Source organism: Antedon mediterranea, chromosome 3 (genome assembly GCF_964355755.1).
Source record: "Antedon mediterranea chromosome 3, ecAntMedi1.1, whole genome shotgun sequence".
Classification (NCBI taxonomy): domain Eukaryota; kingdom Metazoa; phylum Echinodermata; class Crinoidea; order Comatulida; family Antedonidae; genus Antedon; species Antedon mediterranea.
This window is the reverse complement of record NC_092672.1, coordinates 5436954-5450456: the sequence shown is the minus strand read 5'-3', so window position 1 is coordinate 5450456 and position 13503 is coordinate 5436954. Positions and strand designations below refer to the sequence as shown.

The following is a 13503-nucleotide window of genomic DNA, read 5'->3' as shown; positions in this document are numbered from 1 at the left end:
AAAAAAAAGTGTTGTCCCCACTGTGTACAGGAAGCCAGCTTCAACAAAAATATAGGTCAGTGACACATATTTTACTAATTTCTTCTGAGTATAGTAACTTTTGCAACAGTGAGCCATGAAAAAGATTTTCTAACAAAAAACACACAATTGAAAACTCGCATTTAAAAATTTAATAAAAAATGATATATTGCAATACATAAAACATGCACAAAATATTTTACAATAGAAAATAATAATACAGTATTGATTACTGTAATTAAAATGTTTCGTTTGTTGTTTTCTCTCTTCCCTTCTCGTACAACAATTATGTACGAGAATGGTATTATGTCATACTAAAGTAATTAAAATGACATGAGACCACAGTGTGAATGATATCGCCAATCCATTACTATAATCCTACAGTAATCTAATATACCACTTACATTACAGCATTTATTAATTATGATAAAATTATATAACAAATTTATAATAATTAAACATAACCTGAATATTTAGGTACTAACATAATATTATTACCGTAATACTGTATTAATTATATAATAGGTTCATATACACTGAACCAAATTATAATGGTTATTTTACTGAAATTCCCAAGATTTTTTCAAATAAACCTGACACAAACAAAGTTCATACAAACTTCAGGGCTTTTTCCTGATACTGCATGCAACATTCAAAAGCTCTGTCTACATTATCAAACTAGTTTGACAAAAGAAGTGTGTGATGTGCCCAAATATGGTAGTAGTGATATGATGTCATCGTGTCCATATAATAGGCACATCACATTTTTTAGTCACATAAAGTTTGATAGTGTAAACAGAGCTTTAGATTTTTCAAAAACCCTTGAGTATTCACTAAAGCTCTGTCTACACTATCAAACTTTATGGGACAAAAAAATGTGATGTGCCCATATATGGACATGATGATGTCATAGCATACTATATTTGTGCATATCACTTCCATATTTGGGCACATCACATTTTTTTGTTACAAAGTTTGTGTAGACAAAGCTTTAAGCAATTGAAATTGAACTATTCTCCCCGGACACATTCTAGGATTTCCTAAACCAGAAAATTAAATAAAGTTTTGTTCATGCATACAGTATATCATATACATTTTCGAAAATTAAAATTCAAGGACTTTTAACCGGACACCAACTTTCCAGGATTTCCTAATTGAAAACCTAAACACAAAAAACTTTAGATCCTTTCAACCTATTCCAACTACAATTCAAGAACATTTAATATGCTTTTTTTTAACTAAATTTTAAGTCAATGGCAAATGAACATATACCAGTATTTTTAGTTGAGTTAGAAAAATAAATTGTTATTTCTCTTTTTTTTCTTTTAGCATATGTTTAAATTGTATTTTATTATTATCCATATAACCAAATGATTAGATCATATACATGCATGTTAGTTCGACAATAGATGAATTATGCAAAAAGCTCTCAAAATGAGTTAAATATAAACAAGCAATGCATCATACATTTGAGTTGCAATTTTTTTTATATGTTTTGTTTAAACATGCAAACGAAACTTGGGAGGCTTAAATATTTTTTGGCAAGAAAAAACCACTGGTTCTAAAGACTCCACTCCACATATTCCAATCATTAGTATCTTTCTTTAAAATAGAAAAAGTAATTTTCCACCATTTAGCTTTTTAATTGTTTTGTTTGTGTGTAATGTATCATTTTTATTAATACATAAATTTTAATAGAGTAGTTGAGAAGCAATGTCCAGGATATTAGTGAAATGTGTTATTTATGATACTATTACTATTAATTAGCTACATATTTTTCCGGTATTAAAAATAAAATACATATTTAGTTATTACTGTTTTTACAGTACATATAAATGTATTAGTTTTAAAAATACAAAACATGCTCTTTTGAAAACAGACATTCGGAACGTCAACTTATTACAAATTGTTTCAATGAACCCTCTGAGCTTATTTGAAAGACAAAATAAAAATCTTTATAGAAAAAATATATAAATTTTACATTAAATTCATACACATAGTAAATTATCCCCAGTCTGATGTATATTATTACTGTAATTCTAATAAATTTGTTAAAATAAATAATATAAACAATTTTTAAAATATCTAAATTGAATAAAAATTGATTTAAAAATCTGTACATTTTTGGGAGAATTATTTATTTTATTATTCATTTGAGAATTAAAAAAAATAAATATTAAAACAGATGAAAATATCAAAACAGAATCAAATATTTTTTTTAGATTAGAAGATTCTCAGTCAGTCAGAATTATTGTTAAATAAGTAAACAATTCCTCACACCCCCACCAACCCCCACGTTAGATTTCAGTCTACTTGCATGAAAATGTGAGTTTCTTGTTTTTTTCTAGATAATGTTAGTGGCATCTGTAGACAGGTATTTGGATGATTTATTTGGCCTTTGGTGGAGTGTTTTGCTTCTTCTTTCTTCCTTTGGCCTCCTTTTTGTCTGTTCCATCAGCACTTGTATCTTGAACAGATGAGCTAAAAATGTAAATATTTGTATAACATACTTAGTATAGTCATGGAGGAATTATAGTTTATTAAGGAATTAGTTTAAATGGTATAGTTAAATTATGCACTTCTTAATTGTATGACCCACTATACGACCCCCGGGAGAAGTATGTCAATTGTCTATGTGTGCGTGATACCATATATGAAAACCATGACACACCCATCGACACACACACCCTTGCGTAAAAAAAGTGACTTACCTATAGGTGATCATGATGCACCCATTTAGACGCATTGTGACCATGTTGTTCATATGGTGGGTGGTAAAGTGACGGACATTGACACACCATTGTTCATTGATGTGACATACCATCTAGGTTTTTTGGCGCATCCCTGTGTCGTCATATTTTTATTTTATTTATTATTATTTGTAAAAGACACACCTCTCCCAGGGGTTGTATAGTGGGTTATACAATTAACATGAGCATTACACTTTCAATATTAAATACCAGTATTTATATGTTTAGTCACTTATTCATATTGTAACTATTAAAGAGGAATTTTTGTAAATTACATTTCATTTTTCTCGATGGAATCACGCAATCCCTGTGCCATTCCTTTATAGCAATCAACAGCAGACGACATGGTTGTCATGGTGCGTGTCATTCGAACTACATCATTCACTTCCTGGTTCAAATCTTTCGTGGCTTCAATTCTGAATAAAACAATAAAGCATCAAGATGGTATGAATGTATTAATATTATTTTCTTTTGTTTTATATAGACAATGAGAAAAAAAACTAGTGAGGTTTGTGGTACAAAAAAAAGAAATAAAATAATTGAGAATGTGTTGATTGTTTATTTGGTGGCGAAGTGTTCTCTAGAAATACTTATCAGGGAACATTTTCGCCAGTGTAGCATAGCAAAAAGCTATACAAAAAAACCTTATTGCTACACATTTTAAAAATTGTGTAGCAAAAAATACAATACAAAACTATGTTTCTCGACTTAAAAATCAGTTTGATTAGCAATATTGCTAAACAAATTTTTTTAATGAAATTTTTCCCTGCTTATTATTACTAACTTATTACTCCTGAAGATGGAATTCTTACGCTAGCATAACAATCTCTCACAAAGTTAATACTAAGTAAAATATATGCATTATGAAAATAGTTAGGGGACATCCCAAAGTTTTCTGTATCATATGTTATCTTAGTACCTTCTCGGTTTCACGCTTCTTCTCCGTGACTTTACAGAAGATGGTGTTGGGGTTCGGTTTGCAATACGAACTGATCTCCGCAGGAATTCGCTTTGTTCGGTTCCTGGTGTTTTTGAACTACGATAGATTCTACAATGCTCCGGAGTCCTGAAGAAGTCTGGACTGTATGCTATGTCTAACAATCGTTGCTTTGTCATCGACCTTGGCGTTCTGAGTACTTGTGGGGGACATTCAGGTGTTTTGGTGTGTTGAGGAACATTCCATTTTGAGTGCTTTGTTCCTTTTCCCGGAATTTTAATTTTCTAAATAAAAAATAGAACATTCATTAATTGATAAGAGCACTTATTTATAAAATTAATATTATAAGACATGTTATGTTTTTTTAAAATAATTTGTTATCCTTTATTTAAGATTTCAAAGTAAATTGTAATTTAGGCTTAGGCTAGGCCTAGCCTACTACTAGTACAATTTTTTTTTAATTAATTTTTTTTTTATTTTATAGCTAGGCCTAGGCCTACTAGTAAGTAGGCCTAGATTTCTAGGCTACTGAAAATTTCCAAAAATTGCCTTGCAAATTTTTAGTGTTGACATGTTGTTGACATTAATTAATATTTAATAAATAATAATAATAATAATATTGAATACTGACAAAGTCAATGACATAGGCTAGCTAGGCTATCTATATCCATCATCATGATATTGATATGATATTATTATATTCATCTCTTGTGCCTGGCCTAGCTAGGCCTAGTTCAGTTAGGCCTACCCAGCCTACCATCAGCAGGTTTTCCCTTTTAGGAAATTCTAATAGATAGGCTAGCAGAGGGCCTAGGCCCAGCCGTAGTAGTAGGCTAGCAATGAATATTGTCTCACCGATTTAAGATCGCCCCATGCCTTCTTAACGTTTCTAAGCCTACCGCCCGAGTTCATTCGTCTGAGGGGTTCTCGTTTTGAAGACGGTTTTCTCTGGCCAGATGCAGGTAAAATTGCAGCAGCGTCGTCTGAACATTCTGACATATTGAGAAGATCTTGTTGTCCTTGTTTGAAAGAAACTAAATCAATATTTCCTGCGTTGTAATAGTCCATCTTTTTCTGGGATAAAAATACTTGTTTTCAATTTTTTTTTCGCCGACTCTTTTTGTTAAATCGGTATCGGGCGTGTTTGTCAGTTAAAATTTCGCGCTCGACTGTTCCACTAATATTCAACCGGATAACAGATTCAAATGAATACATCTTGATATTTAATTCATAACAACCATTGATTAGATATTGAAATCAAAATGAAACATTATACTAAACCTTAAGGTAATAAAAACTAACTCATAACAAATTTAGATAATTAGTTATTTTTTTCAATCAAGTTTATCGCATCTAAACTAAACCCATTACAAAAGTGGAACATTCTACTTCTTTGTTTATTTTGGATTATTGTCAATTTCCGGGGTTTCCTTTCATTTTGCCTGGAGGCTCTGTCAAGCAGCTCCAAACAGGGAACCCCAAAAAGTCAATGAGTTGGAACTAAACTAGAGTACAGCCACCAGGTTAGTTTGGGCACTAGTTTATTAATTGCCCAGACAGACTATCTTTGATCTAAATTATAATATTGGTAAGCCTATTTTTTAGCTATGAAATGAGTCTGACTCATAACTTTTTATTAAGAGCTTCTCTTTAAGATGCCGGCAGGAAACTTTTTTATTATAAAAACTTGCAACAAAATTTAGATTTATAGCCAGCCTATAAACACTTTCAGTCTATAATTTGTCTTTTTTATGACTGTATAAATTTGTATGAACTATTTAATTGTACTGTACTTTGAACCATAGAGATATACTGTATAATATCTCTATGTTTGAACACAATTCGTAAATATGTTTCAATTTTGAGAAAAATACTTTTAAAGTAAAAATAATATATTCTCAAATATCCGGTGATTGTCATGGACCAGCCCTTTAAAGTTGTTCCAATTCCATATCAGGGTGTCTAAACAAGGCTAATACGTATTGGTGTATACCGGTAATTATTTTCTTTTCTCTATTTTTATGTGTACAGGACTATGGCCTACAATTTTACCAAAACTTGTGTTTTATTTTATGATTTTTTATACTTTACAAAAAATTAGTTCAACATTTCATTTTTTCTACTACCATCTACTCAATTTGTAATTAAAACGGGAGTGAGTGAGTGGCCGAGCGGTTAAGACAGTGGAACCGTAATTACGTAGCCATAACATCGGCAAGGGTTCGAGGCTCACTCGCTCCATGGTTCTGGTGGTAGAACGAGTCTTCTCGGATAAGGACTATAAACCGTAGGTCCAGTGTACACATCTAGCTCGTGTGCACTTTAAAGAACCTAGTACATCTTTCGAGACGAGTAGGGGGTTACCCCGGTGTATTAGTACATCACAGCCACTGATCACCAACTGGGCCCTCTGGGAGACCAGTCTTTGACTGAAGAGGTTACCCAGTATAAATATAAATTTCAATTCAATTCAATAAAATCTTTTTTCATCGTTCTTCATAGAAAATATATCTTCAGAAAATTAGGTCTTTGATTTATAGGGCACGACTAACACCACCCAGCACAATTTCTTCCCAGTATTATTTTAAATAATCCTAAACAATAAATATTTGAGACATAAGATATTGCATCTTGTGATAACATTATATTACAGTAGTACATATTTTAATTCTTAACTGATCAACTAATCCTGAACATCTTACACTTTACAGTAATTTATAAAGTTACATTTATTATTTTAGTTTTTCGATATTTGTTATCAATTTATTGGTGATTCATTGTTATATAGCCCTACCAACAATGGTTTTAAAGGCCAGGTGCGGGCAAAAAATTTCTATTGATCATACATTCCAATAATTATCGATCTATAGTTTCCCCTATGTTTCATAATTTTTGGGATTTTATTTGTGTTACACGAGCTTGTTAAAAATAAGCACTTTCTTATCAGTTCAATAGTTCAAATTACAAAGTAAAATCTCTATTCTTTTATACACAAATTTTGTAAAGCTATGAAAAATAAACGGTGTGGTAAAAAAAGTTATCAGATGACTAAATATAGGTATTATAACTTGAATATTACATTTCTGATATTTTTATTCAACTTCAGATTTTTATTTTCATGCTATAGCAAAAATTATCCACCGTATATCCACCACCTTTTTTCATCGTCTAGGGAGTCACAAGACATGTTATTACATTAGCTTAACTACCTAACTACTGAAAAAAAGTCTTCCTGGTTTTTATGGAAGAATTTGGCCAAATTTTGTATTTGACCATATTAAGGGAAATTCATGTTTTTTCGTCTTGATTTCTGTTACAAATATTTGATTTATGTACAATTAACCAAATATTATATTTAAAATTCATGCCTGTACCTGAGCTTTAAACATTTATACTTGTTATACTTGTTTATATAATGTTGTATCACCCACACAATAATGGTTTCTCCCACCTATAGTAGGTTTAAATATTGATATTATGCGAGAACAGTATTCACATGCTTACATCCTTTCAATAATATTCTCTGGACCATGACTTAAGTGGTTCTTTTGTTGGAAGTTCTCATAACATTTTTTCATCATTTACTCTCAGCGATTTTCTTTAAGATAAAACTATTCTTTTATTATTTGAATAGTACACCTGAAATATGGATAGCATCAGCGGTATAAAGCTGAAGTTTAAGATCCCTCTAGACATCTTTATTGCAGTTTTAGGTAAGTTAGTACTTCATTAATTTCCAAAAAATATATGAATGCAATACTTATTATAAGATTACTGGAATCTTACGCAAACCTCTGTTAAGCTGTGGTGTAGCCACAAGTGGTACGGTTTTCACAAGATAAGGAAATAATCCACGGGGTTGTCAAAGGCCTCAGTGGAAACAGTGGTCAGGTTGAAACCTTACCAACATGTACTGGTGGCTACGGCTCTGTTAAGGATCTGTGGAAGGAAAGTGAAGGAGAGGTTGCCCCAGATGACTGGAGCAATAGACATAAAATAACATGAACTATGATTTGATATTCTTATGTTTACACCTGCTAATAAAGCTGTATGCTCTTGGAACCAAGTTTTAGTAGAGCTCAGTCTTTAAAATCTTATTCATTCAAATTCAGCTTTTATAACAGGTACTAGAGAACTACATATTTAATATCTTTTTGTCTTTCAGTTGTTCTTCCTGCAGCCATTCTCAACTTATCTGCTACACCATATCAACGTGGCTTCTACTGCGATGATCATAGTGTGCGCTATCCGTACAAGCCAGATACAATTTCTTCAACGGTGTTAGTTGTCGTCGGTGGACTCGTACCTATAATATCAGTATGTGCTTTAGCTAAAGCTCTGTCTACACTATCCAACTAGTTTGACCAAAAAAGTGTGATGTGCCCAAATATGGTTGTGATAATGACACATGATAATTTTTTTTGTCACATAAAATTTGATAGTGTAGACAGAGCTTAGAATTACATTGAGCTTCTAATTGTGTTTGTAGGGATTATTTCAAAATTCTACTGCAGTTACTTCAATCTCATCATGGAGATACTTAAATTAACTCTATGTTCTCATACATTTACACTTGAACCTTTAACCAATTATTTAGCAAGCTTTTTGGGGTGACACTTGTTTGCAGTGACTGCCTCACAAAAAAATTTAGATACTGCAGTAACTGCAGTAAAATACTGTTGATCCCTAACATGTACTAAATCATTCAGGTTTCTGCTTTATATTTGGTGGCATTCAATCTGTAATTATTTTTGCAAAATTTTCAAATTAAGGTGGCATTTCTTTAGAAAACAGTGCTAACCAATGATTTTGGTTAAGTCTCAGCTTGTTTACTGTATTAATTTGACTGTGGTGATTACCCATTGACTTGCGTGCGATCATTTGTGGATGTGCATTCATGTAAAATAGTTGTAATGGCCAAGGCTATATATCATTATCAATGATAATGATCTTTAACACTACTACAAGTATTGGTTTAGTTTGTTTGTCCTGTTCTATGAATACTAATGGATTAGTATTTATTTTATGCTATATTTCCCTTATATCAGATAATTCAGCATGATATCATTTATAACAAAAACAATTGTATGTTTTTCTGATGGTATGCCAGTATTGAATGAATTTAAATTAAGGTCTTATGAATATGGCACTCAAAAGATGTCACTTATGCTTTTAGTTGATTAAAAAGAATCACTAGAACCCACAAAGGTCCGGGTTACCTTTGGGACCCAAAAGTGTCCCCTAAATAGGGGTTGACCATTAAAAAATAATGCCCTTCAAAGAAAAGTGTACTGTACTCTAATAGAGGTGTCCTCTGAACAAAAGGTTTTCTAGTACTGTATATTGTAGGATGGAGGTAAATACATGTTTTTTAGTATAAGTCTAGTGGCTTTTGAAATAGGGGACCCATCAGACTGGGCCTAAAAATTGTACAATTAAGTAATGACCTACAGTATATTTTGCATTTATAATCTGCCTTTTATAATCTGCCTTTTAGAAATGTTATTTAGTTAGTATTTGACGAGACAATTGGTTTAATTAGTAGGTGCGAATATTCCTTAAATACTAATGTATAATTTAATTTATTTTCTTTTTTCCAGATTATAATATGGGAAAGAATTTTATTTGTAAAATACCAGTCTCATGGATCCAGTTGCCAAACCAAATATCTATATGATACTGTGAGCATTAGCCCAACATTAAAATTGAATGGCTACTTTGTCGCCCTCTACAAATACGTAGGCGGCTTTATGTTTGGCGGGTTCATTAATCAGTCCTTAACAGACTCTTCCAAGTTTATCATTGGACGTCTACGACCTCATTTTCTTAGCGCATGTGCTATAGAATATGCTAAGTATTGCCCTCAAGGGTACAATACTTTTATGTACATTGAAAACATAAATTGCACTGGAGATGGTAACTTATCGGAGCATAAATTGAGAGATGCAAGGTATGGCTAGACACAGTAGAACCCCTCCTTTGGGACACCCCTATTCCGCAGACACTTTGTTGGGGCCGGAAGGTGTCCCCCTTAAAGGGGCTACTGTACAGTAGCAACGTTTTTTTACATTATATAAAATTCCTCAAAGCTCATTATTAGAACTGTTCATATTCGAACTTTTGTGATACCAATCACGGAGAAAAAAGCAATATTATACAAATCTCAATTGGCTCAAATAATTTACAGCACTGTATTTTGGTTTGGTTACTGTATGTTACCTCAAACCATGGAGAAATTCTCCATGCTCAAACCAATAAACAAAATTAAAAATGAAACCCTAGTCTTTATCTATATCTGTTTGTAGCTACAGTACATAAAAAATAAAATAAATTAGCAACAAAGAAAATCATACTGCTTTCATATGTACTGGTACTGTGAGCAAAGTAGTGTAGTTTCTCAGACAAAGACCTTGTAAAACTTTCTGTACTGCTATTGAAACTTTATGTAATTATGTAATGATATTTGAAAGATCATTCACAATCACATCATTAAATATGATGTGTCTTTGTCTATAAAACAGTATCTATTTAATGAGTCTCAATCCTTTAAAATGTGACAAGTTTCGACAACGTACACAAAATATATTTTAATACAAAGAGACCACAAAATAAATGGTATATACAGTAACTTCTCTCTTTGTTTTTCTTTTTTTAGATTATCCTTCCCATCAGGCCATGCATCATTTGCATTTTATGCATTTATATTCCTTGTGGTAAAGACTTTTTTAGTATTACTTTAGTTAGTTACTTTTTCAAGACAGACTTTTTCAACATGGGACATAACAATATAGACCAGTTGCATCTGGAGAACATATTCCCCCACCTCGTCGTGATCAACATACATATTTGTATTCTACAGCCAAAATTACCCTAGAAAAAATAAATAAATTCTGCAAAAAGTGACACTTATCCCTCAAATATGACTGGTCTAATAATTCATCAATTTTGAAATATAGACCAGTAGACAATTATTTGTCTGCAGCCAAATTCGTGTATAGAACTCTTAAAGAAAATTAATAATAGACAACTTATAAGATCGTACATGTATTCATATATTTAGTATGTGTTTTTACAATGGTAATTCAAATTAAGCTATACTTGTTGCTGCCATTTCTAGATTTTTTTCTTATTCTTTCAGATTTATCTACATTTTAAAATGGACTGGTATTCTTTATTAAGAAGCATACTACAAACTATTTCATTCACACTGGCTTGGTTAACAGCACTCTCTAGAGTATCAGACTACAAGCATCATGCTGGTGATGTGATAGGGGGCGGTCTACTTGGTACGGCCGTAGCATTACTCACAGTAAGTAGTGGTAATTGATCTTAATAGGTCTTCCTTTAAGAAAAGAAGGAAGATAAAAATTACAATACTACAATTTAATAATAATTATAAGAGATCAGTTAACAATGAAAACAAGGCAAGTTAAAAAGGTTATTTTTCTTGATTGCACCCTGTTTATTTGTGGTTGATTTTTTGAGAGGTTAAAACATTTTTAAAATTGAAATCTTATATTTGATAAGGTTTACATAAACCTAATAAAGTTATGTCACAACAATGGCATGGGTTCTCCTATTGTATAGTACACCAACGATATTTTTTGTTGTTTTTGGCTCGAAAATTTTTTAATACAAATATACAAGGAATTAATTGTAGGCCTACTGGACACGGAGGGGTTGCCAGGAGCACCCTTTTATTATCTAGAATATTGTTTTAAGACTTCTGTGCTGATTAATTTTCACCCACATCAAGAAGCCTCTTTGTACCTTCTCAAAATTGTAATTAATTATTTTACTATAAAAGATTATGAACTGACTGTATATTAATATTACATTTTTATATTTTTCTATAGGCTTTGTACATATGCGGTCTTATGGATGTATACAAGCGCTCATGTATAATAGAAAACAGAATTATAAGCTCTGTTGTTGCACCACCTAGACCACAAGATTATGGTACGATAGAGATAGAAAGCAGAAGTACTGCAGTAAATGTTGAGTCTTGAAGTTGAAATTAGAAGTACTGCAGTAAATGTTGAAGAGTCTTGAAGTTGAAATTAGACGTACTGCAGTAAATGTTGAAGAGTCTTGAAGTTGAAATTAGACGTACTGCAGTAAATGTTGAAGAGTCTTGAAGTTGAAATTAGAAGTACTGCAGTAAATGTTCAAGAGTCCTTAAAATTCTGTCCACACTATCAAACTAAACAAAAAACCATATATGGGCATATCACATTTTTTTGTCACATATAGTTTGATAGTGTAGACGGAATTGTAGTAAATGTTGAAGTTAAGTTGTGGACAGTGACATAAAAAGAGCAGAATATTATTACAGGGAGTTATTTTACAACTCCCTGATTATTATAAATAATAAAATGCAGCTGTACATATTTTCAAAAATATTAATATATAAAAATAATAACCTAAAATATTACTAAGAACCACATAAATCATGACACTTTAAAAAAAAATATATTAGTTATGTAGTTTACTCTTGCGAAAGTCTAAAATGTTAATACAGTACATTGTTAGCGTTGATGCGTTCAATACAATGCTGCAACACAGGCTGGTGCTGCCTGCCTAAAGGCCCATTTACACTAGGACGATAACGATGGACGATAAATATATAAACATGCATTTTTTTTACATAAAACAAAATAAATTAGAAAGGTTTTCGTTCTAGAACTATAGGATAATCATTTATGCTGTCTTTGATAAAAATAATATTGTTAAAATTCCAATCAAATGACGTCATGATAAATAAAAACAATAAAATCATTGTATTGTCACGATATTATTGCTCTTACTAATCATGACGTCATTTGATTGGACATGTGAAAATATAATTTTCATCAAAGGAAGCATAGAAGGTTATTCTATTGTTCTACAATGAAAAGGTTTTATATTTCTTTTGTTTTATGTATGAAAAATGCACATTTGTCTATTTATCGTCGATCGTTATCGTCCTAGTGTGAATGGGCCTTTACGCAGATTATTATTACTATTTGAATTGTCTATTGCTGCCACAAAAATTAAAACTGAAAATTTTCCTCAGTTGCCTTGGTAGTAATTTCAGTTTGATAAATAAAATTTGCATTGATCTTTTATGCAGCCCGCATTTAAGGGGCGTTGTTACGGTTCACTAGTTCGGTATAAACTTTTCAATCGAAGATACACATGATCAGAGGTCATGCTATGTGCATCGAGTTCACGCAGAATACTCTGGATTTCATTGGCCTTTGGGTTACTTTTGGGAGCGTGAAGAAGTTGCTTGAAAAAAATCATATTCGCATCTTGTAAATTTAGCTGTTCATTCATGCCAATACATCTGTTGTCAAAACACTTTATACTTTCTGAGAACAAAAAAATAAAAACATATTAGATAAGTTTGACAAAAAAAACTTAAATCTTTATATTTATTTTTTTTATTTTGTTATAAAAAACATATATATACAAAAAGCAGCAGAAGCTGAAAGTATTGCATTTACTGTACATAAAAACTGTATAAAATGTACACAAAAACATTAACATAGAAAAATATCAATACAAGTTATACAAATGTACAGTATACAAAAAACATTCAAACACGAAATAGACAAAGAGAAAAAAAGTGATTTAAATTCATTAGATTGAGAATTCCTATTGCACATTTTTTTATTCTTTTTTTAAACCATATTTATTAATGAGGGTGATCCATCCAGCTATTGCTGATCATTATGGACCCTCAGAGGTCCACAAGACAAACATACACAAGATGCTCTACATAAACAAAGTCTTATTACAAGTCTTTGGGAGTGG

The 13503-nt window shown here is 31.5% G+C and overlaps 3 protein-coding genes across 4 annotated transcripts in view; 2 read left to right on the top strand and 1 right to left on the bottom strand.

The window, feature by feature from the left end:
* Window positions 1-729, top strand: part of LOC140044651 (L-serine dehydratase/L-threonine deaminase-like) — a 40978-nt gene extending 40249 nt beyond the window's left edge. Inside the window, exon 9 of the transcript XR_011844477.1 lies at window positions 715-729. The gene's annotated coding sequence lies outside the window, so the exon portion shown is untranslated. The remainder of the gene's footprint in view (window positions 1-714) is intronic.
* Window positions 156-4810, bottom strand: LOC140044653 (uncharacterized). Its single transcript, XM_072089260.1, has 4 exons — window positions 4561-4810; window positions 3688-3989; window positions 3044-3184; window positions 156-2499 (listed from the first exon to the last, which is right to left on the bottom strand). Exons 1-4 carry the CDS (start codon window positions 4771-4773, stop codon window positions 2406-2408), a joined length of 750 nt encoding a protein of 249 aa, XP_071945361.1. The 5' UTR covers window positions 4774-4810; the 3' UTR covers window positions 156-2405.
* A 347-nt stretch (window positions 4811-5157) lies between these two features.
* Window positions 5158-12393, top strand: LOC140043438 (phospholipid phosphatase 1-like). Of its 2 annotated transcripts, XM_072087949.1 has the most exons (7): window positions 5158-5293; window positions 7340-7418; window positions 7871-8022; window positions 9306-9655; window positions 10361-10418; window positions 10844-11014; window positions 11562-12393. In XM_072087949.1, exons 2-7 carry the CDS (start codon window positions 7352-7354, stop codon window positions 11712-11714), a joined length of 951 nt encoding a protein of 316 aa, XP_071944050.1. In that variant the 5' UTR covers window positions 5158-5293; window positions 7340-7351; the 3' UTR covers window positions 11715-12393. The 2 variants fall into 2 exon arrangements, with proteins under 2 accessions (XP_071944050.1, XP_071944051.1); XM_072087950.1 differs by lacking the exon at window positions 5158-5293 and having other exon boundaries at window positions 7136-7418.
* The last annotated feature ends 1110 nt before the right edge of the window (window positions 12394-13503 follow it).